Source organism: Protopterus annectens, chromosome 9.part0 (genome assembly GCF_019279795.1).
Source record: "Protopterus annectens isolate FY-2018-M chromosome 9.part0, PAN1.0, whole genome shotgun sequence".
NCBI lineage: Eukaryota > Metazoa > Chordata > Ceratodontiformes > Protopteridae > Protopterus > Protopterus annectens.
This window is the reverse complement of record NC_056743.1, coordinates 90,769,846-90,796,531: the sequence shown is the minus strand read 5'-3', so window position 1 is coordinate 90,796,531 and position 26,686 is coordinate 90,769,846. Positions and strand designations below refer to the sequence as shown.

The 26,686-nt window shown below is 40.0% G+C and overlaps 1 protein-coding gene across 4 annotated transcripts in view; it reads right to left on the bottom strand.

The window, feature by feature from the left end:
• ANO5 (anoctamin 5) overlaps positions 1-26,686 on the bottom strand; it is a 1,890,652-nt gene that overhangs the window by 287,075 nt on the left and 1,576,891 nt on the right. For all 4 annotated transcript variants that reach the window (XM_044082599.1, XM_044082600.1, XM_044082601.1 and 1 more), the window contains one exon: positions 18,122-18,196. In XM_044082599.1, coding sequence (XP_043938534.1) covers positions 18,122-18,196 — 75 coding nt within the window. The remainder of the gene's footprint in view (positions 1-18,121; positions 18,197-26,686) is intronic.

The following is a 26,686-nucleotide window of genomic DNA, read 5'->3' as shown; positions in this document are numbered from 1 at the left end:
ATCTAGAAGATTTCAGATTTTTGCTGGTAAATGTTTGCATAGACATTTTTATAGCCCAAGTCAGTAGACAGCAAATGTTGGAGATGTGACAGGGAAGAAAAGGGTAATTGGGAATATATTTTCTGAGAGTGCAGTGGGTTGGCGGACTTTAAGGATTCCAAGCGGGATGCACTGTCGGAAATACTGGGAGGGCTGACTGGTGTGATGAGGGAGATAATTTTTCTGAGTTATGATACAGAAATGGAATTGCCTAGACGTGGTAAGGCCCTGCTGTGTCTAATTATGGTGGCTGCCAAAAAAAGCAATTACTAGAAAATGGAAATCAAAATCTAAACCAACTTTACTAAAATTAGTGAAGATAACAGACATAACACAACTGGAATTGAGATCTTTAGAAAAGGGTAGGAGCAAACTACATAGGAAAAAATGGGAATTGTGGGAACAATACATTCAGGGGAGGAACGAGGTTTAAAAGAAGGTAGGACTTAAATGAGCTATGTAATGTCTGAATGAAAATGATTGGGTAGATTGTAAGTGATGTATAATGTTTGCAACTGGGAGTGTGTCAGTATGGTTTGTGAGGTAAAATGCTTGCAACTAGGATTGTGCCGGTGTGGTTTGTTTTCATTTATATAAATGTATGATTGTTTACGTCAAAGTGATGCTTTAACAAAGATGTTTGCTAAAAAAAAAAAGGGGGGGGCAAGAAATTGAATAATTTATGTAATGTTGCTTAGGTTATACAATTTATAGCAATATATGTGAAGTATAATTGTTAATACAGTTTGATTACTTTTATATAAATGTAAATGTGCCTATGTCACAAAGTGAGACAAAGGTGTTGAAAAAGGAGACTGTACCAAGATCTCAACTGTAAACAGCATGTAGCCTTTGATGTCTGCACAAAGGACTGCTGAATGAGTGGGAGGGTAACCTAGGAGATCTACTATGTTCTGCCTACAAACATCTGTCACAAAGAAGTGAAACGCATCTTGATCAGAAATTATGCTTTATAAACAATACCTACAACATCATGCAACACTTTCTTGTTACTAAAAAAAATGAAAGTGCACACAGTTTAAGGTATTAAATCATCATTACAAGAAAAACCTATACAGCATAAATACCAGCTGTAGTACCGGACAAACACAGAAACAGTGCATAAAGAATGTTATCAATAACCACTAATTAAAGCACTAGCTGCAGGTAAACATTTTAAAATTGTTGCGTTAATTGTAAAAGTACAGACACATTAACTTAAACAGTAATGCATTAGTGAGCTACATACATTTTAAAGTAATCAGAAAAAGTTGCATCTATGCATGTATGTAAGGAGAATAAATATACATATACTGCCACAAATGTAAGAAAACCATGGATCTAAAGAATTACAAACTGCTGAGGAAAACTACAGGGCTTAACCCTCTTGTCACAGGAAACCATTTCATGTAAGCCGAAAAATAGACCATTTCCTTGCAATCAATCAGCACAAACATAAGTCAGACATCAGTGATAGCACATACTTTGGCAAACAGCATTACAGGATGTCATTCCACAACCACACAGCATATTTACAAAAGTAGTATAGTTTTAAATAAAAATCAACATATGTTAATTTCTAATCAAGTGATGATGCGTAGAGGTTTTGAAATTCTCAAGCGACTTTGGCCAGCAGCAGTAATTAAAATTATCACTGCTCATTAGAATAATATGGGTGGCCCAACACTTGTGCTCCTATACAGAGACAATCAGATGGCATGGAAAAGTGGAAAGTTATTTGTACAAGTGATTAAAACTAACCTTGTTTGCTTTTTTTTGTTTTAAGCTGTAGTTCTGTAGAATCAAATGCAGCTGTTGAAAATAATACTAATTCCACTTTTGCATTACATCTGCCTTTATAATGCAGTTAAAGAGTATCTTTATCATAAAGCAAAACAAAGCTTTTCTACAGAAACAAACTGTGCACACAAGCTGTGAAACTTTAGTACAGCCACTAGAGGTCAGTATAAACACATATAATAAAGTGGAAAGTGTTTTTATTTATTTTTTTGTTTGTATGTTTGTGCGTTGGGAGGACTATACATTTTCCATGCTTTTACATTACTTTACAAGCATACCTATAAAATAAAATTCTGAAGCAGAAATCGTAGAAGAACTTCTTCCCAAATGATCTAAAGATGCTGCTCTACTTACTGCTTGTGAGGACACTAATCCCAGCAGCTAACTTGGATCGCCTAGTAGCACTAAGTACAAAGATTCTGGGTCTGTCATAAGGCTCTTGCTAATTATTTATAGGTTTCCTGAATGCTTACATCTGTACAGCTTCACAGTGATGGGAATCTGCATCCTCAAAAACCTGAAACACAGACTTGCTAAGGGTTTCAGTTCCTGTACACAAAGCAGCTCCAATCATCACCATGTTTCTGGATTCTGAAACCTCCTTGAAGCCTCGCTTAAAATGCTCCTTCATGAAATTTACTATATCGCTGAAGGAAACATCCTCTGGAAAGGAATCTGATAAGACTGTTAACATCATCATTCATGTCATAACCCATCACTAAAGAAATACGGCAGGACTAAGACAGAACTTCCTTTTAGAAATCAGAATCTGAGGAAACTGGGAAAGGGGAGAGATCCTCTCTAGGCACCCGATGCAGAGGGGGATTAATCTTCTAACAGCCTGCTGCAAACTCCTCTGTTAATGTTTTGCAAGTTAATATGGGTGGGACCGACAGCTGCATTTCAAACACCCTAAACCTTAGGCATGGAGCATACTTCACTGGACAGAGACAATTTCTCCCTTCTGGGTTGGGGCTTTCTCTGATGTTTTCTAAAACAGACATGTGCCTTGCACTGAAATCTTTGAGGAAAAGGTAGAGCATTCAGAGGGACTTGGAACAGTCATTTAGCTTAGACAGCTCAAACTTTTCAGTAGAAGTCTGGGCAGCAGCATAAGAAACTGCCCCACTGTCCATTTCCAAAGAGATGAAGGAAACTGGCAAAAAATAGACATGGCACCTGAGATACAAAAAGCAAAACCCCAAGTTCAGCATCTTCAGGTTTTAGTGGGACTAGCATATTGCTTCCCACTTTCAAGTGGGAATGGGAATCATCCAGAAGTAGATAAAAATCAGACAGCAGCTGTATGTGCCAAAAAACAAAATAAAGAATATAAGGTGAAGAATTAGACAAGGCAAGAAATGGGGAAAAGGCATACATACAGTTGTAAGTACAGAATCAGGATCTGATGCACAAATGGTTAAGGAAGGGGAATTTAAACCAAAACACGAAAGGATGATATTGGTGACTCAGGACAGTGCACTATGTACACGTTCGTTTACAATGCCCATTGAACATGGGAAGAAACAAGACAAATGCAGGTTTTGTAAAACAGAATTGGAAACAGTCACACATCTTGTTGCTGGGCTTGAGACACTAATGGCAGAGAGCCTGTATACTGAAAGGTATAATAATGTGAAAAGACTGTTGCATTAGGGATTACTGCACACATACTATTTAAGTAGCGGAGAAGCACTGAAAACATAAGCCACAAAGTATTATATATAAAGTTTAAATCATGTAGAATCACCCACTGCCAACAGTTCAAAAAATACGTTGCAAGAAAACCAGATATAGTAGCCCATGAAAACAAGACAAAAGTAGTACTGATTACTGAAATTGTTAAACCCCCTAATTACACAGTCTTACGTAGACAGACACAGTCATAAAATACCAGGATTTGCAGACAGAAATGAGGGCAATGTGGGAGGAGGATACCTAGACAGTTCTAATAGTAGTAGGAGCAACGGGTCTTGCAAAAAGAATTTACAGTCGTATTTAGATACGATACCAGTACATGCAACTCTATGAAATGCAGGAAGAGTCAATTCTGGGCACACTGCAGGTGTTAAAGATTGAAGCAATACTAATTTCATGAACTTTTTTCATATTTTCTTAGTAATGAAGTCCATTCCCATCATGGTATTAGAAATCGAAAAGACTGGGCGAAATTAAACTGGTAGTACTTTCCAAACAATTATTTTTCAGACAGGAGGAGCAGGTATCATTTGGAACAGAAAAGAAGTTCTCTTTTTTGCAGGAAAATAATCAGACAGAAGCTAAGAAGGGGACAGACTGAGGGAGCACATACTGCAGCTGTCATCTTAATTGAATATCTACTGTTATGGTGAGTGTGCTCATATAGCTGCAACATATTCATTATAAGGGCCAATTCTGCAATACAAAGCATAACATATGGGAGAGTACTAGACCAGTGCCAGCACTAGCCACAAACATACAGCTGGAAAGCGTGTCAGTTCACAGAACCACTGTAACAAGCAGCCATGCTCCTAGAGATGTTCAGCTTGCAATCTCAGGAGATCTGTAGTCTGTGACACAGAGAACAAATAAAGGCGTGTTGCTTTGGAACACTACCTGGGTTTCATGATTTTTGGAAATTACTGTTACTGAGCTCAACAACAAAGTTTTAAAGACCACTAGTTTCTCCGTTTGTTTTTTTATTCCTCAACACTCATGGTGGCGAGGCTGGAACTAGACAAATTCCTGTGCATGTTCATTGTTCATTGCTTTATTTTTATTTCAAAGGAAACCATCCTGAAGTCTGACCTTACTAGATAAGACATTACACTAGGGGGGTGTGCAGCACTCTCCCATATTAGTGAGGACCACATCCAGTATGGTTGCACCCCTTGTTGGTGTGTTGACAATCTAGTCGAGGGAGTTTGTGTTTACAAAATCCAGGAATCTCTGTGCCTGTATGTTTGGTGTAGTATACGATTCCCAGTTAATAGTGGGGTAATTAAAGTCACCCATGAATATGGTATTGGGTTGGATGGTGAGTGTTTCCAATAAGTTTAAACACATAGTATGGGTTTTCCTGGGTCACAGAGGGGACCTGTATCTTACAAGGAAGTGCATAGGATTATGCTTATGGTGATATGTGGAGAAGCTCAAGTGCATTGTCCTGTTTGACCAGCCTTGAGGAATATTAATTTTTGATGCAAATCAAAACACCTCCACTTTTAGTCCCTGTCTGTGTAGTAGCTGGTCTAAATGTATGGTAGGCATTATAATCTTGCACTGTGTGTACTCCCCGCAGCTTTAAACCATGTTTCAGTGACTGCACAGATGTCCACGTTTTCTAGGGATGTGCAATTTTTTTAGACTCCTAGCATTGAGAAGTAACACCTTTAGATTTTCTTGGTTTTCAATTGCTATGTTGGAAGTACTTTCAGTTTGGCACTGCCTGAAATAAGGCACTATGGGGGAGGGCAATAGCTCAGCTAATATTCCAAAGCCTAGAGGCGAGAGGTGCAGACCATCCCTGGCAAAGCATCATGGTCTGTTGGCCAACTCCTTCCATGCTGACAAAAATTACATCCCTTTAAAATGACACTAGAATTTAAGCCAATTAAAGTCAGTCAGTCAACTTTTGTTCGTATTGTGGCTCAGTGCTAGGCTCATACCAACCTGGGACATCTATTCAGAACGCTCCGTGTCATCTCTCTTCATATAGTCTAGGGAGGCATTTCTTAAGTCATTTACACCAACATGAACTAAGACCGAGTCATACTAATACTTATGGTCCAGTGACCTGTGTGCATGCCCTTGATAAGCAAGTGACCATGACTTTTCCCTTACTCAGCCTGATGAGAGGGACATCAGCGTATCTCACAATGGAGTCTCCAATGACCAGAATGTTGGACTAGGTGGTGGCTTGCCTTAGGGCCTTAGAATTAGAGACTCCATGAGATGTGGCTGCATGTCTTGATGTGGGTGTTGTTTTGAAAGTGTGCATTTGGGGCTGCTGAGGGTGTTTATGTGTACTTCATCTAGGACATATCTGGGGTTTAGAAAGGTTGCATTTAAGTGCCTCAACAAATGTGGGTCTATGTCTGCTTTGAATTGTGTGTAATGGGTGCATTGCATCTACTACTGACAACCTTATTGACATTAGGAGTGCTTTTATGTGAGATGATATGAATGGCGGCCCATGTTGCTCTCTTGCATATATTGTGTGCACAGACTTTCCTGAAAAAAAAAAAAAAGCTGCCTTTACAAACTGATTTGGTCTTGCAAAGATTTTTAGTAGCTGTCATGACAAAATGAATAAATCCTGTCAATAGTTTGGATAAGCTTTGGTTAACGGACATGTTTTCCTAGCATGAATAAAACAATGAGTTGGTCAGTTCAAAGCAGAATTTCAGCTGTCCATGTATATCCAATACTTACATAATTTCCCACTGTAGGCTTTGTGCGGAGTCTGCATGACCTCCTTGTGATCGCATGGGTTTCCTTCGGGTGCTCGGGTTTCTTCCCACATCCCAAAGACGTGCTGTAGGTGGATTAGACACTCTAAATTGGCCCTAGGTGTGTGTGTGTGCACGCGCGCGCATGTGTGTGCCTTCTATAGAAGGTTGTACACTGAGCTGGCAACTCAACACCATAAAACTCCAGTGCCAATCGTTCTGCGGACCGTTGTTACACTGTGGCGACCCCCTAACTGGGATAAGCCGAAAGGAGATGATGAGGTTTTGGAAAAAATACATGAACAGTTTGAGTAAATGGCAAGGAGACCAGGAATGGTCTTATGGGCCATCTTATCTTTGTGGGAGAGTATATATAAAAGGTGCTCTGTCCATAACATTCTCTGCTTCCCATCCTTCCAAACGTGTACTAAACCATCCACAGTACTGCTAGAAGTGACAGTCATTCCCTCCTTGTTTTGGCCGGATTCAGCCAATGCTGGTGGGGGATGGAGTTGGGCAGTATCATCCTGGATGAACAGGGTGTCTTCATATACAATTAACCTCTCCAAGTGTGTGTCAGCAGCTGCTTCAAGGTAGTGTCCAGCTGGTGCAATAAGAGAGCTTTAATGTTACACTCTTCCTCACATGCAACTCTGCCCCTCACAGAAGCTGCTACTTCCCACTAGGCTCCCCAATCTCTTATGCAGAATCTCACTCATCCCCAAAGCACACTTACCCACAACCTCTCCAGGAACATGCAAGTCAACAATGGCCTCTCATGCATACTCCTAATTCACAGAGCTAATATGTGCTGAAGTCTCCTAAGCCCTAAAATGAACTGTCCTTGTTTTACAAAAATATATTTATTACGTTTGCACTGATCAAACGATGCACATAATTATAGATTACTAATTCGAATTATAAATTACAAATGAATTTAAAGAAAAATTCCCAGAAAAGTTGCAAAAAAATTACAACATTCGGAATTTCTGAACAAATGTCAAAGTAGTTAATAAAATGGTTTAAGCAACATTTTTTACATACATTAATAGACAAAAAACAAATGGTGTTAACATTTTTCCCATTTATACACACTATGCATTAGAAGTTTTCTTTCTAAGAATGGCCTTTCACTCCAACATTATATAAATCACTCAATTCCTGCCTTCTCTTAAAACTTCACTCCTCCTGAACATTATTCTGCATATATTTTCTCATAAATTCCATTAATTTCCATTTTCTAAAGATCCCTCTTCCAGTTGTTTCTTTTTCTCTTTTGCAATAATCAATGCTTCAAATATAGTTGCTTTAGATGCCGATTTCCATTTTTCAGTAATTGCTTTTTCGGCAAACAGAAAAACTTAAGGCCTTACTTTGCCTATGCAATTCAGAACCTGTGTCCCAGCTCAAAAGAATAATTTCCTTAGTGACACCCATTTGCAACTTCTGACAGCACTCTGTAGGGTATTTTTTTAATCTATCAACTCATTACACTCCCAAAAAACAAGTTCCCAGTTACCTCTTCATTCCCCATTACACCCCCAACATTTGCTATCTACCCGGGGACCCTTTAAGCCTGCTTGGGTATAAAAATACCCAAGCAAACACTTTCAAGCAAAAATCCTAAACCTTGTGGACTTTACTTGCGAGCCATACATATGTCCTCCCATTGCACCATTACAATTTGCTTTTTCAGTGTCTCTTCCCAGTATTTCTAACCTCCTCTGATTGAGTCTTATAGTTATCATCCAATATTTTATATGCCCTATTAACTATCCACTTTTTACTTTAGCAGGTTCTGTTCTAGATTCAACTAAAAACTTTACTAGAGCAGGTTGTTCACTTATGACTCCTCAATCATTTTCTCTTCGTCTATACTCGTATCAATCCCAGAGAAGGAAGGCGGTCTCTTACCTGCAGTCAAAATTACTTTCAGGCCTCATCCTACTCTATTACATTTCCTTCTCGAGTTATTTGTTCCCAATACCTTGGTTTCTTTTCCAGTTTTCTACAATACATTTCAGCCTCCTCTTGCCTACTTCTGTACCCCTACTTGCAGTCATCACTATTTGCAAAATCTCCCTTTTCCATGAATATGTTGGCTTTGTTCTTGGAATACTTTCTGCAACTTTATTAATATAATATTCAATATGGTGATTATTTTCCTTAAGGATCTACATCAAAAATTTCATTCTTTCCTTATTTCTTGAACTACCCCCCCCCTACTTCATCAACATCAGATTTCATTTTGAATTATAACCTTATGCTTCCGTTATGTAGATGAGCTTTAGCAGTGCAGCTCTAAAATCACCCTTCAAATCAGGTAATCCTAAACCATCTTGTTCTATTGGAAGGATCAACTTTGTCCCACTTAACTCTTGCCCCATTTCCCTCCCAGATAAATTACTTAATCTTTTTAATTACTGTCCACAGCTTTTCCACTGGTTGAAAACATGCCTAACCGCTACATAAATCTAAAGGGACTAAAAATATTTGTAATGCTTGTGCTTTAATGTCCATATCCATAAAGAAGAGCTTCCAGTTTCTCAGGTTTTTGGAGCATCTTTCATTTAATCTTTACCCCATATATCATTTCCTGCCATAACATAAGCTTTTTAATCCATTTTCCTAAAAACTTCATCCTATGTCACCATAAATGTGGGGTATTCTTGAAGCAAATCACGTATGGTTACATAATTTATGGCTATAGCTTTTATCTTTATTTGTATATCCTGAAAAGACTTAAAACTGCCTCAAAATGGGAAGGGTTCTCTCCAAGTTGCATCTGAAAAGAGGAACCAGGCAGTAGTGTCCTCTTCCCCCTTTATTATTTGCGTTGCATTTATCGCCATTGGAAAGAAAATAAGGGACCCAAAAATTCAAGGATGTCAACTGGCATGCTAATCAAGAAAAGTTGGCTTTATTTGCAGTTGATGACATTTTGTACCTGACAAAACCAGAAAAAGGACATCTCAGTGTTGTGCAACATTCTGAGACAGTTTCAAGTCTTTTCGGGATATTAAGGAGAATAACAGCGATACGTAACATAATATTTATAAAGTAGCAGAAAGTTTTCTAAGAACTAAGCCAAGAAGAGAATGGAGAAATTGAGAAAGGAGATTTTGCAGACAGGGATCACTGCAATTAGGGGTACAGAGAATAGGAAATAGGGGGCTGAAATATACTGGAGAAAACTGGCAAAGAAATCAAGGTATTGGGAGCAAATAACTAATCAGGGAAAGGTAAGAGGGTGGGAAGAGGCCAAGAAGATATTTGGACTGCAGGCTAGAAACTGCCTTCTGTATCAGGGATTGATATCAGAGTATAGGCAAAGAAAAAGGGGGTAGGAGAAGCCTAAGTGAAAGTCCTGCTCTGATAGAGTTTTTAGTTGAATCTACCACAGAAGCTAATGTTAAAACAAGGATAATTAAAAGAGCACATTAAACACTGCACAATAACTATAGGAATCAAACAGAGGAGTTTAGAAGACTGGGAAGAGACAGTGGATACGTAATTCACAAAAAAGCAATGGGAAGACAAATGTATGGCTCCCAAATATGCAACGAAGTCTAGAAGACTTATGATTTTTGTTTGTATAGGTATCTTCATACCTCAGGCAAATGTTGGAAATGTGATGGGGAAGAAAGAGGTGACTTGAAACCTGTTTTGGGAGTGTAATGAGCTGGCAGACTAAAACTTCCCTACAGAGTATTCTGTCAGAAACATCGGGTGAGCAAATTGATGTAACTAAGGAAATTATTTATTTATGAGTTTGGATACAGTATCTGAATTGCCCACATATATTAAGGCCTTGCGTTTTAATTTTGGTGGCTGCCAAAAAAGCAATAACCAGAAAATCAAAATCAAAGTCTAAACAAACTGTATTTGGAGCAGTGAATGCTGTAACAAAGATGAAACAAATGGAAATGAGATCTTTAGAAAAGGGTAGGAGCAAATTACATAGAAAACATGGAAAATGTTGGAACAATATATGCAGACTAATATTTTGGAGGAAGAATGACATTTAAGGGACGGCAGGAATCGATCAATTTATGTAATGCTGAACTGATGATAATTGTATAATGTTTGTAACTGTGACCATCTTAACATTGTTTGTATTATTTTATATAAATGTATTGCAGACTATGCTAAAGGGGTTTAAAAAACACTGTTCCAAAATGTTCCATGACCCAGAAATATCCTTTTCTGGATTTATCAAGTACAAAATATCATCTGCAAATAATGCCAACTCTTCATAACCATATCAATTATATACTTGCATTTTTGAGTCCATTATTTTCTTTGTCAGTGGCTCAAAATATAAAGCAAATAAATGAGAAAGAAGTTATTCCTGTTGGTTTCCACTACTCAAACATAACTTAACAGAGAGGAACCCTCCTACTTCATTTCTTGCCTCCGATCCTTCGTATATCCTCCTAATTAACCTTATTACTGTATCAGGGAATGCAAATGCTTCCATTTCCCTACTCAAAATCCCACCTTACCCTGTCAAATGCTTTTCCTGTATCAAGACCCACCATCAACAACAGTATTTTCACACATTCTGCTTCCCTCTGGATCATCATTTTTCTGTTAATTATGTCAAATGTTTGTCTCCCCTCCAAAAAACACACAGATCCATACCCACCAATTTTGGCAACACACGTGCTATTCTTTTAGCTAATATAGACAAACACTTCATAATCATGGTTTAATCTGAAATGGGGCTATATGAGGCAGAGTTGGAGACGTCCTTTACTTTTATTGGGTAATACAGCCACCACTGCTTTTTTTTTCAAGACACCGGTGTTTCCCCTCCTTTTAAAATACTATTAAATAAAATCTTTTGGATCTTTATCACTTTATTCCCAACTAAATTCCAAATGTTGACAGGAATACCGTCTCTTCCTGGAGACTTGTACATCACGGTTTACTTTCTGTTGCCCAAGTTGCTACGCTAAAAGTTTTTGTAGTCTGGAGTTATCAAAATAATAGTTTAACAGCACCTTTCTAAACTCATGCACATTATCCAAATACTACCTCATTTTCTCTCTGGCACTCCGCAGTTGCTCCTCTTTCTGTTACATTCCCCTTATTCTGCAATACTTAAACCCTTGCCAGCCACTCTAAATAATTCCTACTACTTTTTAATCATCTCTATTTCTCTTATTTCTAAGCCATTTTTAAAACTCAATTTTGATTTTATACCACTCACCAGCTATTCCTTCTGAATAATATTCTATTTTCCCTAACAGTCTCAAACTACTACCCAATTCCTTAAATTTGTCTCTTTTTACAGGCAGGTGGCAAAGCGTCAGTCTCATTTTGATTTCATTACCCTGCCTTTTTGTCTTAGGTTTAACATGTGCATGATCTGAAATAGTTAATGGATGTGTGTCAAACCTTTCAATTAAATGCACATATTCTTGTGAAATAAAAATTCTATCCAATCTAGCCCAGTTATTGTACCTCAGGGAATAATATGTAAATTCTGTCCCACGCTCCTAACACTGAATTCACATTTTCTATATCAAATATTTTCACACATTTCTGCAGAAACCTTGCATATATTTCTGCAGAAATCTACCGTCTCGTTACACTCTCTCTTTTAGGTCCCCCAATACATCTACAGTACTCCAAATCAAGTTCCCATCCAGACCTACAAGGAATATTCCCTGCTGAAAAACTGATCATTTCTTCCCAAATTTTCTTAGGTTCCTTAACATAAATTATATTTGTAATATAAATGCATGCTGGCATAATCCTCCTCACTTGCCAACAGTCCCTTACTACTACAAATCTACAATTATTGTCTTTTTTCCTCTTCTATCATTATTGGAGTCCATCTAGCAATTATTATTACTCCACTTTTCCTTTGTCCTTTATAATCTGCTGAATATCCACCCTGAAACTGTCGCTGTCAAATTCACATGCTCATTTTTTCCAAATGTGTCTCTTGCAGCATTGCTATTTGCACCCTGCATGACTTCATATAATTCAATATTATTTACTTTTTATCTATGCCTGTAAGGCCATTTACATTCCAAGATACTATGGATACAGTAGCCATTATGATAAACTACTGCCCCCACCCCACTTACACAAAGTTTTTTTTGAGTGCGCATTTCCAACTTTTGTCTTACATGCATAAACTAATGTCTGGTAGACTGATCTTTCACACATTTTGTTCTCCATTTCAGCCTATGTCACATTTCTCAATGTATATTTTCCTTTAATGAAAATTCTCCAACAAAAAAATAAATACGTGCTCAAAACAAACACATCTCCTATTAACCCTGGACACACACACAAAACTATGTACATTTTTAGCAAATGAAGTTTAACCCTCCAGATAGGAACAATTGTCCCAACTCAACAGCTGTACCCACAGGCACAGCTTAATCTAAAATGAATGCTGCCCACTCTAAATTGCAAGTCACAGCCTGTGTTCCCACTTACACCAATTGATTCCTGTTCTTTTCTTATCTTTGTTCCCCTACCAGAAGTGAAAAACAGCTTGCATGTTTTCAGAAAACTTAACTTTTATCTCTAAGAAAAAGCATACTGGTTACCTTTAAATAACAATAAATTATTCACTGTTCTATTAAAGTATTAAGGCTACTGGGAAGCTACTACCATGTTTTCACTTCCCATAATATATTGATGCTCCTCTAACCAGGCTGAACAAGGAGAAGATACTGGTTAGCTGCTTATCTGGAGCCAGAATCCACTAAATTAAACACATACTCGAGTGACTAAGCCACAGGTATCAGTATGATTCCATTGTAGTCCATGTAGGTGCAAATGACTTGAGATGCACCCCCCTGGACTACACGAAGACAGAATTTATGGAGCTTTCAGACTGTGTCTCTGGGTGCTATAACCCTAGCATTGAGCCATATTATCACCAATGATGATGCCACAATATGAGCAAAAAATTATTGATTTCTGGTATCATTCTAAGGGAATCCAATATTTATCAGTTTGGGAGAACATGGTTAACAGACCACATTGCTTTGCCAAGGATGGCCTGCACCTCTTCCTCTCTAGGCTTTCAAATGCTGGCTAAAGTTTTATCCCCCACCACAGTGCCTTTTTGGGCAACGACAGACAAACCTTCCAACACATCACAATTAACTCAACTGAACATCAAGGTGTTACTGCTCAATGTCAGTAGCCTAAAGAAAAAACTACACTCCCTCCAAGACCCCCTCATACTTCAGGATATAGACATCTGTGCAGTTACACAGACATGGTGTAAAGCGGCAGACAGTACCCCGGAAATGCAAGGTTTCCGTGCCTTTCACACTTTTAGACCACTGGCTGCAGTCAAGGGCTAAAGGAGGAGGGGTCTCAACAGACATCAATAACAATCATACCTCTACAGTGGTCAAATAGGATGACACACAGTTCCTCCATGCGCAGATCACCACAGACAAAATCCTGTACCACATCCTAGCCAGCTATAGGTCACCCTCCATGTCCCAAGAATCTTGCAATGTATAAATGGACCAATTGTAGACACTTAACATCCAACCTAACAGCCAACCCATGGGAGACTATTCTGTTATAGACAAAGAATCCTGTAAAGCCTCAAATCTACAGGCAGAGATTCCTGGACTTCGTAAATAGAAACGCCCTTGACAAAATAGTGAACATGATGCTCCAACATACTGGACCTTGGGCTTAAAAATATGGGAGAATACTGCCCACCCCAACCTCCCATGTCTCATCCTCCCTGGTAAGGTCCGACCATAAAGTTGTCTCCTTCAAAGCAAGAACAACTCCATAACCCCATTAAACCCAGTAAAAGCAATAATTCCAAGGAAAATTGCCTTTTATTAAGTGATGGACTGTCAAATTGCAATGCCCCACCAAACCCAGGGAATAAAACAGCCAACAGAATTGATGTGATGTTAATAATCTGCAATTAAGCCATTTACCCACTATTTTAATAAACAGTGTGTAAATAAAGACTTTTCCAAAAGTATTTAAAAGTGCAAAATTCATTTTTGCTCCAAAAGTATTCAAATAGTAATTTATTTATGCACAAACTAATTTAGTATAGGTTCATAGGTTCATACTAGGCTATCTGCCCAAGGGCATTTATAAGCCTAGCCCATAGTTATTTGGCTTTCGCCACCCCTTTAGTTTGAATAAAACTATGCCTATTATTTTGCTGTGCCTCTGTCAAGCAGTGACACTGAAGTAATCCCTGGGGTATATCTGCGATCCCCCATCCATTGGTCAAGATTCCTCTTGAACAAGGCCAGCGAGGTGCTCTGCCTCACATGTACCGGGATTTTGTTCCACAGCATAGGGAGTCTCTGGGTGATGAATCTGTCCCTCCAGCACGTTCTATTAATAACCGTGTCAAGGTTTAAGTCTCCAGCCCTTGTGGTTCTGAGGGATCTAGATTTTTTGAGGTGAAGCATATTCATCAAATCAGGGTTTGACATGGCCTTATATGTCAGGTACAGGTCACCTCTGAGCAAGCGGTATGAGACTGAATAGAGCTGGAGTTCTTTCAGTCGGGCAGCATAAGACATATTTTTGAGACCCTTTATCCTTTTGGTGAGGAACTTTTGGGGCCTTTCCAGCTGCTGCAGGTGTCGGGTCAGATACATTCGAATGGGGCATTGTACTCAATCATAGGTCTAATGAGTGATGAGTACAGGGGGACGATGACCTCCCTTGATCTAGATGTGAATCCCTTCATGATCAGGTGGGCAATGTAGAAGGTTTTCCTAACCACTTTAGCAACATGAGTGTCAAACGAAAGGCTACTGTCAACCTGGGTCCCCAGATCCCTGATGACTTCTTCTTTGCTCAGTGGATTGCCACCTATATGGTAGCTAGGGGTAACCTTGTTTTTCCCGAAAGGTATGACTATGCATTTCTTGGCATTTAACTTTAGGCCATGGCTCTGGCACCAGTTATCCGTTTATGTGAGGCCCTTCTGAAGGATATCTGTGTCAGATGTGTTTTCGACTATGGCGCCCAGTTTGCAGTCATCTGCAAACTTTGTCAGCCATAACCCTCCTGTGTTTGCTTGTACTTCAGAAAAGTAGATGCCGAACAAGAGTGGACCCAGGACTGAGCCCTGTGGGACACCACTTGTGACAGGCTTTGAGTCTGACATGGCTCCAGCAACTCTGACCCTGTGGGTTCTGTCACTTAGCCAGTTTGCAACCCATCTTGTGATGTATGGGTTTACATTCAAGCTGATATGTTTTTCGATGATACCTGAGTGGGGTATTGTGTCGAAGGCCTTTGCCAGGTCAAGGTAGGCTGTATGGACTTGCCTTTCCCTCATCAATGGCCTTGGTGACTGTCTCGAAAAAGTCAACCAAGTTTAAAAGGCATGATCTGCCTTTGACAAAGCCAAACTGGGTTGGATCCAAAGTCTGCAAGTTCCCTATGTCTTTATTTATGAGTTCCATTATGATCCTCTCCATGGCTTTGCAGATAAGGCTTGTCAAGCTAATGGGACGGTAATTTCCAGGGTCGGTGGAGGCACCGCCCTTGTGAAGTGGGACCACAGTCATGCGCCACTCCTTGGGTACGTATCCTGAGGTGAGGCTAAGATTAAACAGCTGTCCTAACTGTGGGTTTAATTCCTCATTGAGTTCGTGGAGCACACAGCCGGGGACACCATCCGGTCCCATGGATGCTGTGTTTTTGCTTTGGAGAGAGCAGTTCTCACCTGGGCGTTGGAGATGTTTGGGGGCTACAATCCTCTGGTATAGATATCTCTCCTTTTGGGGGGGAGGGGGGGGAGAAGTTTGCACTGAACCTGTCAGCCAGTATGTTGGCAATGTGTGTAGGTTCAGTAATCTTCACATCATTTTGAACTAATTCTGAGCATATCTGGGAGTTTCCTCCTAGGTTTCTAACAGCTAAAGAAGGCCTTATGATTGTCTTTTGAGTCCTTGGCGATTTTTCTCTCAAAATTTGCCTTGGATGATTTTATGAGAGCTCTTAGTTTTTTACTTATAATGATCAAAGGTGTCTTACCTTTCAAGGATTTTGCTCTGTCTTGTAGTAGCTTCCTCCTTTTGTTGTAGAGCTTGTTTATGGCTGGGGTCCACCAGACTGGACGCTTGCCTTTGGTACAAAGAGTCTTAGTTTTGTTTGGGATTGCCTGATCCATGCAGTCCTGTAGGTGCTGGTAGAAGGCATTTGTAAGTGATTCAGTGGTTTGAGTAATGTTTACCACTGGCTCAGGGGCCTTAAAGGAGACCACACTAGTTTTTAGAAGTGTGAAGTCGGCTTTTGAGAAGTTTTTCACTGTGGTCTTTTTTATTTCAGGTGGGGCGGGATGAGGACCTCCAGCGAGATTAGTTTATGATCTGATCTCACCAGTGAGGGGTATACTTCCGGTGTTGAACATTGTGATCTCATGTTCATGATGATGAGATCAAGTATGTTTTCTCCTCTTGTGGGGATGGTGACTAGTTGTTCCATGGCATTTGAGTTTATGAACTCCAGGAACCTTTGGGCTTGAGTAGTGTTCCCAGTCTATATTAGGGTAGTTGAAGTCACCTAGTATGATGGTGTTTGGAGATACATTTATCCCCTCCATTGTTTTCAGGAAGGCCATGTGAGGTTCCCGAGTTTGAGAGGGTGGACTGTAACATGCTACAAATTGCAGAGCAGTCTTGCCTATGGTTAATTGCACCTGGATGGTCTCCGATGCATCATGCGTTGCCACCAACCTACGTGGGTAAATGGCTTAACTGTACTATAATGACTTCACATTAATTCAGTTTAATGAACAGTCAAGTTCTATGTACATACTGAATGGCTGAAGTGCTGTATTTGACTGAGATTAAGTCTCTGTAAAGTCTGAGAAATGAAAGTGCTTAAAATGCTGGTGGACGTCTGGGAGTGTTTGTTGTGTTCAGGTTATCACTATTGTTTTACACTGAATTCCTGTGCTTTTAGGTTTCAACAGAAAATATAAAAGCAGAGCTTGGTGGCTACAACTAATTGTGTATCTAGCCAACACATACATATATTCTAAGTCAGACAACTTTTTTTATTTTATTCATTCATCTAAGAAGCTAAGGCAATTCTTTGAATGACTAAAACGCCCAGTGTATAAAGGGCTCCAGGAAATGAGATTAAAATAGCATTAAGGAAACTCAGTGAAGATAAAAATGAGTGATCGTACAATGAGATACAAAAAAAAAGGAAACCCAGAACAATGTACATTATTAAAGGAGAACTACCACATACTAAACACTAGTTCATTTTCTTAGGGAAAAAAATTATTTGCCCTTCAGCATCCCAACAGCCCTGAAAGAGAGTCTTCTGAAAAGATGATGGCCAATTTACCTTTTCAGACAATTAGGGACTGCCATACTGACATCTCTACAGCTAACAAAAATAGTCCGCAATCTTGTAATATTGTCTGAGTGCAATCATACTCCTTGCTAATTCCACTCACCTCACCACAAATTCTTGATGGCTAGTACTTCAGGGTACTAGGAAATCAGAATTTACAGGCTAAGTGAACAGAATTAAACTGGCATTATGGTGTAATTACCCTGGATGCACTACAGCAACCACAGGGTATAATGGAAGAGGTTCACAATGGTACTAATAAGCAATAAGACAACTGACCTTCTTGAGTGACTTATTAGAAAACCAATTCCAAGTCTACTGCAACTTCTGAGGCAAGCAAACTGTTTTTCCCCTTAAATGTTAAAGGTAAAGGTACACTAGTCTATAAATGGCAAAGGCATCAAAGAAAAGAAAAATGAGAAAAACATGAATTACACAATAAAAGCTGTAACAGTGCAAATAAGAGAGGCTCTTGGTACTAACATATATAAAAATATGCTCACCCAAAATAGGACTGTAGTCCCAGACAAAAGAAACCGTGCAAACTGGCTGCTTAGTGGCAAATAGGGTTCCATCTCCTGAAAATGAATAAAAAAAGATGTCATAATATATTCTAAACAGAACAGTAATCTATACAATAAAATAAAATCTGTTACATTTCTAAAAATCACCTGTCATTGCTTAACAAGTACAGATTAGTAGCTAAAGAAAATCTAACACTCAAGACTATTAGTCATTTACTTAAAAATAACTTCTAACATTGAGTTAAGAAAATCTAGAGTACTGTTATGCACACACAGAGAAGGACAGTGAAATAAGTAATGCATGTCACTTGTACCAGATGGTGCAACTACTCCCTCTCCAGATGTGCCCCTCCTCCTCCTCTTCCTCCAATCCTGTCTTTCCATTCCAGCTGCCTTAGCTCGTCTCCTCCAATCCCGTCTCAACATTCTGTCTGCCCCAGCTCTTCTCAACTCCCTTCCTAGAAAACATCTAAACAAGATTATGTGGCAGTGTAAATAAAGAAAGGATTAAATACTATTTGATGACATCAATGTAGCAGTGGATGCAATGTAAATCAGAAGAATGTGGAGGGTGGACAGTACAGACTAAAAAAGTAGTATTGTACAAGTCAAGATGGAAGGTGGGCAGGGAGTTGGTTAACACCAACAAACCACTGGGTACTTGCAGAAGGCAGTATGAATGGGCAAATAATACAATTTTACGCAGGGATAAGGAAAATGGCAAGTATTATTGTGGGTTTTAATGCAAAAGATTATGGACTAGAAAGGATGTGTGCAGACAAGAAAAATGCTAGGAGGGGCTACACAGTTTACTGAAGTCTACACAACAGTAGGTATGGGATTAGAAGTGAGGATGCATCTGGCAATGTGGATTGTGTCACACTGTGTTGCCTTCTATAATTGGTACAAGACAGGAAAAATAATACACCAGACAATGGCAATGAGACTCCAGGAGTGAATTAAAGAGGACTGGAGAATAGGAAACATGTCAGAATGGAAATCGATAGGTCAGGCAAACAACCTCTGAGAAAGTCTAAAGGGCAATGTGAGAAGGTCCAGACTGAGGAAAAAGGCCAAATTAACACCAACATGGTTCCAATAAGAGCAAGACAAGCAAAGCATTAACTGAAAACAGAGAGCTTATAAGATAAGTAAATGAAGTGGACAGGATACACAGGGAGGCAAGAATATGAAGCTAGAAATAAGGTAGCCATAGCATTAAGAAGGGCTTAACTACAGGCTGAAATAGATCTGGCAAAAAGGAACAAATGAGAGGAAAAAGGAAGTTCAAGTACAATTGGGGAAAGAAGAAGGCAGGGCTACAGATAAGCAATTTCATTAAGGAGATGAGAGAAGAGGAGAAAGAGGAACACTAGTCCCTATGAAAAACTAAAAAAAAGGGAGAACAGCCATGAGAGCCTGCAGCTCAGATACTCTCTTAAGTACAATGCTGCAAGGAAGCGGAAGAAGCAGCCTTAAAAAAGAAGCCCAAGTCAATTTTTCAAGAACACAACTGAGGTCTCAGGAAGGTAGACTAGGCTTCCTGGGTGGCCTGATATGAAGAACACCATTAAGAAATTATTTGACCTCAAACCTAGAGGCTAGACAAGCAGAAATTGCTAATAGGAGAGCTTTGATTGAAGAATATGCCAACCCAGCATGGACAGGCACACAACTAAGACAGAACCAAAGGAATCTTCATTGAAAAGGGATCCTGGTTATGAGATAGGCACCAGACAGAAAATCTCTTCCATTTGGATAAATATAGTTTCTTGGCCTCCTGCAGGACCTGAAGCATGTCCTCAGAAAAGAGGAGCCTAAAAGGGATCAAAACCTATCACCCACGGTGTCAGCTGAAAACTGGACAAGTGAGGATAAATAAGAGACCCAATAGCTTGTGCGAGAAAGTCCACATGGTGAGGTAACCTGTGGTGATTGCTCCTGGCCAGGTAAAAAAGGAGGGGGGGAACCAATGTTGTCTGGACCAAAAGGGAGTCACCAGCAAGATTTTGGGGAAGTCTTGCCTGATCTTGTGCAGGACCCCCAGAAGCAAATGAAGGGGACGGCAGGCATACAGAAACATTCCCTTCCAAGGAAAAGATAAGACATCCACGGTCCAAGCCAGAGGATTTAGGACTCTGGAACAGAAGGAAGCTGCCTATTCAAATGGTAGCAAAAAGATCTAGCTGAGGAACACCCCACTGATGGGCAACGTCCAGAAACATCTCTGTGAAGCATCCATTTGAGAGCCTGTGTGCTGGACCTGCTCAACGAGTCTGCCGCTATATTTTGCTCTGAAGGAATGTAGACAGCTTGAACAGTCACTTGAGACTGGACAGCTAATAGATCACAGACCTGAGGAGCAAGCCTACAAAGAAGGTAGGAAAGTGTACGCCCCCTTGCTTACTGACATACCACATCACTGTGGCATCGTCTGTGAAAACTTTGATGGGCCAAGGAAGGAGGTTATGAAGGGACTGAAGAGCAAGGAGGAGGGCTGTCATTTCCTTGATGTTGATGTGGTCTGACGTCTGATGAAGAGGCCAGAGACCCTGGAACTTGAAAGAACTAAAGGAAGTGAACCTGCCCCTTAAAGTCATCCAAAAAGAGCGGTTGACATGGGATTGGAGGCTGGAAGGGAAGTCCAGGATTAAGACAAAACTGATGAATCCATCACCAAAGCTCAAGCTTGAGACAGGGAAGAAAGCGAACTAGGGGATCCAGGGAATGACAATGTTGAAGCCACAGTAACTTAAGGTACCAACCGAGGTTTTCTCATATGAAGCCTGGCCTGAGGTAGCATAGGAATCATTGAAGCTATAAACCCAAGGACCCTGAGAAAAATCCCTGGCTGTGACTGAAGCCAGAGAAAGAAGAGACTGGAAAAAAAGAAATCAGAGAAACAACCTTGGGGAAGGCAGAGATGCCAGCATGGGAATAGTCTGGATTTTGCAACACAGAAAAACATGATTCTGAGAAAGAACCAGGACTGATTTTTGAAAGCTTATGGTTAAACAAAGGCTTTGCAACAGGGAACATGTAAACTGGAGGGGACAAAGCCTGAATGAGCAGGTCATCCAAATAAGAAAAGATCTTAACCTTTTTCAATCCGCAAGTGAGAATGACAGCAGCAAGGCATTTGTTGAATACCCTTGGAGCAGTAGGGAGGCCAAAGGATGAAGCAGAGAACGGAAAATGCAAGGAAGAAACAAAAAAATGCAACACGTTTCTGAAAAGGATGGATGGGGATGTGAAGGTAGGTATCCTTGAGATCCAGAGATAATCATAAACGCCTGGGGAAGAACAGGAGGAAACAAAGATTGATGGGACAAAATCCAGAAAGGGGGAACCTTTAGAAAGGTGTTGAGCTGAGAAAGATCCAGCACTGGTCTTCAGGTGGCTTCCTTCCTGGGGACCAGATACATTCTGGAATTAAAACCCTTCCGTTCCTGGGCAGGGGGCATAACTTGAATGGGGCCCTTGGTGAAAAGAGCATGAAGCACCCCTGGAAAGAAAGGAAGCTGTTCCTGAGGAGGTTGAGAGCCCCGAGAAAGGGAGGAAAAGATTTCCACACCATGAAATACCCCTGGCATATGGATAGAACCAGTCTCTCTTGTGTGACCCTTAACCAATTTGGAAGGGACAGAGAAAGATGAAGGAACAAGGGAACATGGCCAAGGGAAGCAAATTGTCAGATGGGAAGAGGGTGAGACTGCCTGTAAACAAAAGCAGATTTGGAAGGATAATTCCTCTGAAACTTAGGGATAGGAGAAACAAAAAAATGCTTCAACTCCTGCAAGGCCTTGCCCTTATGAAGGGACTAGATTCAGCAGCAGAGCCAAAAAGATTTTTATCATCAAGAGCAGCATTCAATAATTTAGCCTTCGTGTCATCAGGCAAAGCTTGAAGATGAAGCCAAGAGTAATGCCTCAGAACACAAGTGAATGCAGCAAGTGCAGAAAAAGCATCAGCTGCAGCACAACTACACTTAATGGAACGGCGAGCCACCTGAGAGGTAGAAACTGACAACGAAAGGGCCCAAACTCTCCCATCTGAATCAGAGAGGTCAGAAACAAGGGGTAAAACATACCTAGTCATAAGAGGTCTGGTAATTGATAACTCTAAAAGCCAGGGTGGCAACAGTATAAAACTTTTTGCCCATTCATTCCACTGTCCTACTATCCTTGTCTGAGGGATGAAACTTAGCAGAAGGCAACAGCTTACAGGGTTTTCTCAGAAGACACAGGCACCACAGAAGATCAGAATGAAGATCCGAATGAGAACATTTACACAGAAATTTGCAATTATCAGGCACCTTGTAAAATCTGTCAGGTTTCTTGGGAACTGGAGGCTGAGAATCAGGGACTATGGAAGTTGCTGGAAAGTTATCCAGGAGGGCAGCCAGAAATGGAGGAATAGCAAAGGGTTTAGAAGACTATTTGGAGGAGTTCATAATACCTCACCTGAATATCAGAAACCTGAGAACAAAGCCATTTGGAAAATTCCATCATACATGAAATGGCATCCCCCAAAGGAGAGTTCTTGTAATGGAGAATCTGGACTGAATCTTCTTCCTCAGACCCATATTCCAAAGTAGAAGGAATCTGAGAAGAGTATGCCAGTGACTCTTCCCCAGAATCCAGATACTCATCAGAAGGCTCTTGCTCCCTACGTCTCTTAACAGGTAGAGGACCAGGGTTTGGCAAACAGATTCCTTGAGGATGCTTTAAATCCCTCAAACTATTGAATAACCACCAAGTAAAATCTTGCCACTCATGTTTGGGAAGTTTACCAGCAGGGGAAATATGCTTGTTTTTTTCTTCTTCTTCTGTGGAACAGCTGCATGAAAACTCTAGGAGAGTCGGACCACTGCACACTACCAACGTAGTAGGAATCTCTTCCTGAGCTAGAATCCCTCAGACATAAATCAACAGAGGTTCCCCCTCAATGGCTGGAGCAGAAGTTTGAAAAGCCTCCGAGGACATGTAAGAAGTCGGATCCATGCTGGCATCTGACAGGGTCATGGCAGAGGAATCCGTAGCAACAGTAGTTGATTCTCCAGGCTTTCACCAGCCTTGACAGTGACGTCCAAGGGAGGTTGGACAGCAGCTGAATCAGACTGGAGTTTTTTGATCTTTTTCTTGGCCGGTGGCTGACCCTTGGGACAGGAAGACTGCATCACAACACCTTGCATCAACAACTTTAAATGCTGTTTTTCCTAGGTAAACAGACAAGGAGGAAAGACGACTACATAGGGACTTGGAGGCAAATGCTTGGCAAATGAACACTGTATGGTCATGAGACGTCCTCTTATGGGGAATCTGCCACCCACACTGACATTTTCCCTTTCTGGATGACATGTAAACCAACACTAAAATAAAAGAGAAAGATGAGAAAGAACCCCAATAACGCACTTACATGAAAATGGCTCGATACCCAGCAAAAAAGAAGAGAGTTCAAGACCAATGTTCAACGATGGCACTCGGACTGGCGGGAAATAAGTTCTGAGGTGTGTGCATCTGTATGTCACTTTTATACTCTAAGCCTTGTGCAGGGGGTATACATGTGAAGTATGATGTCTACAAAGTCTAAAGGCTTTGGTCACTCGCCGGACATTGGGTTATCCTTGGTAGGAGATCCCTTAAGCAAGGAATACTGCAACAGTGATATGGAAAGACGTCATAAGTTTACTGCATGGCAATAACCATGGAAACTACTGTCATGGCTTGTTTTCTTGTCTGCTGTTTCAGTTTAAAATATGACAACTGATTAAAGACATTAAACATAGGGGAAATATTGTGACTGTAAAAGGTCAATGGACTAGTTCACCCACACAGATAAATAAGAGAGATTAGCATGCAATACAAAGTGTATAGGAAGTTTATTTAGATAATAAAAGAAATGGTAAGGCATTTATAGAAGGAGAAGCTGAACTATTCTTACTTGGCTACAGAAATGAACACTGCACTATGACTGGGTTGGTAGAACTGAACTAAAGAACAAAGACTAGTACACTGGGTAAGAGAGAAACCATTCTGTACAAACTGAAGCATTAAACTGTAATTAAGAAAAGAAAAAAACACTTTTTGACACGGTGGTTGAAAGTAGAGCAGAATACCAGATTTGGTTATACAAAATATAACTTCCATGTCCTATAAAATACTAGACGGCAGGAGAACGGGGAACGACAAAATGAGTGTAGTTACAAGGTGAAATCTGGTAGCCTAGGCAGACTGAACAGACCATCAGTTTTTCTTCCACCATATATGCATGTATAAAAGGTTTTTCACAGGGCTGCATTACACACAAATTATCTCAAACAGAAATCTAACTACAGTAACGCAGCTGTGGCCTCTTCTCAGCACAATCTTCCTAATCCACCCTTTTCACTTATTTGCACCTGTGTATCATTCCTTATGAACCTCTTCTACTCTAGGACCTTCAACCCAATTCCAAACACTCGCTTTTCCTTAAGCTACAACATTTCAACAAGCAGGGCATCCAGAACTGAAACAGTACTCTACTTCAGTTGAAGTCGCATTAAGAGTTTTAAGATCAGAACCACTTTCTCTTAAAGATAAACACTTCTTATCACACCGGTAAGCAAGTTTCCTTGCCTTGGGGGTGGGAGGTGGATTCCCACAACAGGATAAACTAAATTAACTGTAGACATAACACTCATGCAAAGGTTATTCTTCTCCAACATTTCTGAAGATCTCCAACCCCTTTTCAGGCGACAGCAGTTTCTAAAGTACCTCTTTACCAGATGCATCACTTGCGCATTTCCAGACAGCATAGAGATTACATCTCTCAAACTGTATCTAAGAAGATCCCACTAGACTGAACATCCATTTATATCATGTGAAAGTCTCACCTTCCTTATCAGCAGTTACGTGCATGACAGACCTGTAACATTACTTATTAACCTGATTAGCAAAAGTACCTATTTCTATTATACAATGCATCCCCCCTGTGAACCATGTCACATCCCGCACTAATTTTTATAACTACTCAGTCTTTTAGTTTCCATAAAAGACTCCTGCACAGAACTTTTCACCAAGTTTACCAAGTCACTTTCCAGAGGTCTCTTCTTTCATCCCTCTTCACCAGCCTTATATCCTTTCTGTGAACCATCTCCAACACTTTCACATCCCTCTCACTATGTAATCTCATATCTATACAGTACTAAAATCAACCAAAATATACAGAACAAGAAAAGCATTTTCCTCCCCACTGCTGGTAATAGGTGAACCAAGAGATGGACACTTCATACTCCATGATGCTTTGTTGTTCATGTTTCCAATGCTTCTTGGCTACTTCAATATTGTACTGTTTGCAGAATCTTCAATGCAACAATCTTGTCACATGACTGCGCCTTTCAGTGTACAGACCCTCCGCCATGAATGTATCGCACCCAGCAACAAGGTGTGCAACTGTTTCCAATTTTTTTTAGCAGTTGCGGTCTGATTTTTGTCTACTTCTGGTTTGATTTTTATTCCTACTTACCACCTGAATGCTTCTGCTAAACTAAGCAGAAAGAGATCTTAGATTTTCATCTTCTCGTGTTGTAAAACTTTCACTATGTTTGCATCTGACCAGGTCAGCAGATGTGTGCAGTCCCATGACTGCAGATCTATACATGTAAACAATTTCAAGGAGGCTCATACCTTCTTCAGAACATGGACTGCATAATCTAGACATGCACTGATTTTTATACATAATTTTGACAAGTGTGGAGCATTTTTCTTATTTTTCTGTCCGAATGATCCAGTACCTTTTGGGGCCAGTCGATCACACTAAACCTGCAAGTTAAAGCAGGGGTGCAAACTGGTTTAAAAGCGATTTTCAATATTAGTTTTAATCTTCTAAGTATTCCTTGAAGAGTTTTATTTACATCTGTTCATGACTTACTGCTGATCCTTCATCAACTCCCAGATATTTATGCACTCCTTCCTGCTCAGTTCCTGTACATCACATCCCTGCCCTAGATTAGTATTTTCTTGGTAATGCAACGTTCCTGTTTTAAATGTCGCATTGCACACTTATGACCAACTTTCATTCTTATACCATCCGAGAAAGTTTTAACCACTTACAGTTGTGAGCTCAACTCCTCATCTGATGTACTATATAGTTTTAAGTCATCCACAAAAAAGTAGATGTGAAATCTTTAAGCAAGGTTGCTTTCTGTGAGCCAAACTGTAACCAAGGCCTAATCGGTTAAGTAAACAGCTTAATGTGTTAAAGGCAAGACAAAACAGCAGAAGTGACAGTCATCCTGGAATATCCTCCTTTGACTTTTTACCCCTGGAATAATAATTTGTGCTTTATATCATGACTTAATTGGAAAATGGTTTGACACTGTTTTATGGTCAGTATAATATAATTCTTCGGGATGTATCTTACACACCTGTAAGCACTCCCTTATCCATGAATGTGGATACTGTCAAATGTTTTTTTGTAATACAGCAATGCCATACTGAGATTGCCCTTTTTACACATCTTCATTATGGTTTTAATTATTAAAATAATTGTTTGCTCCACATG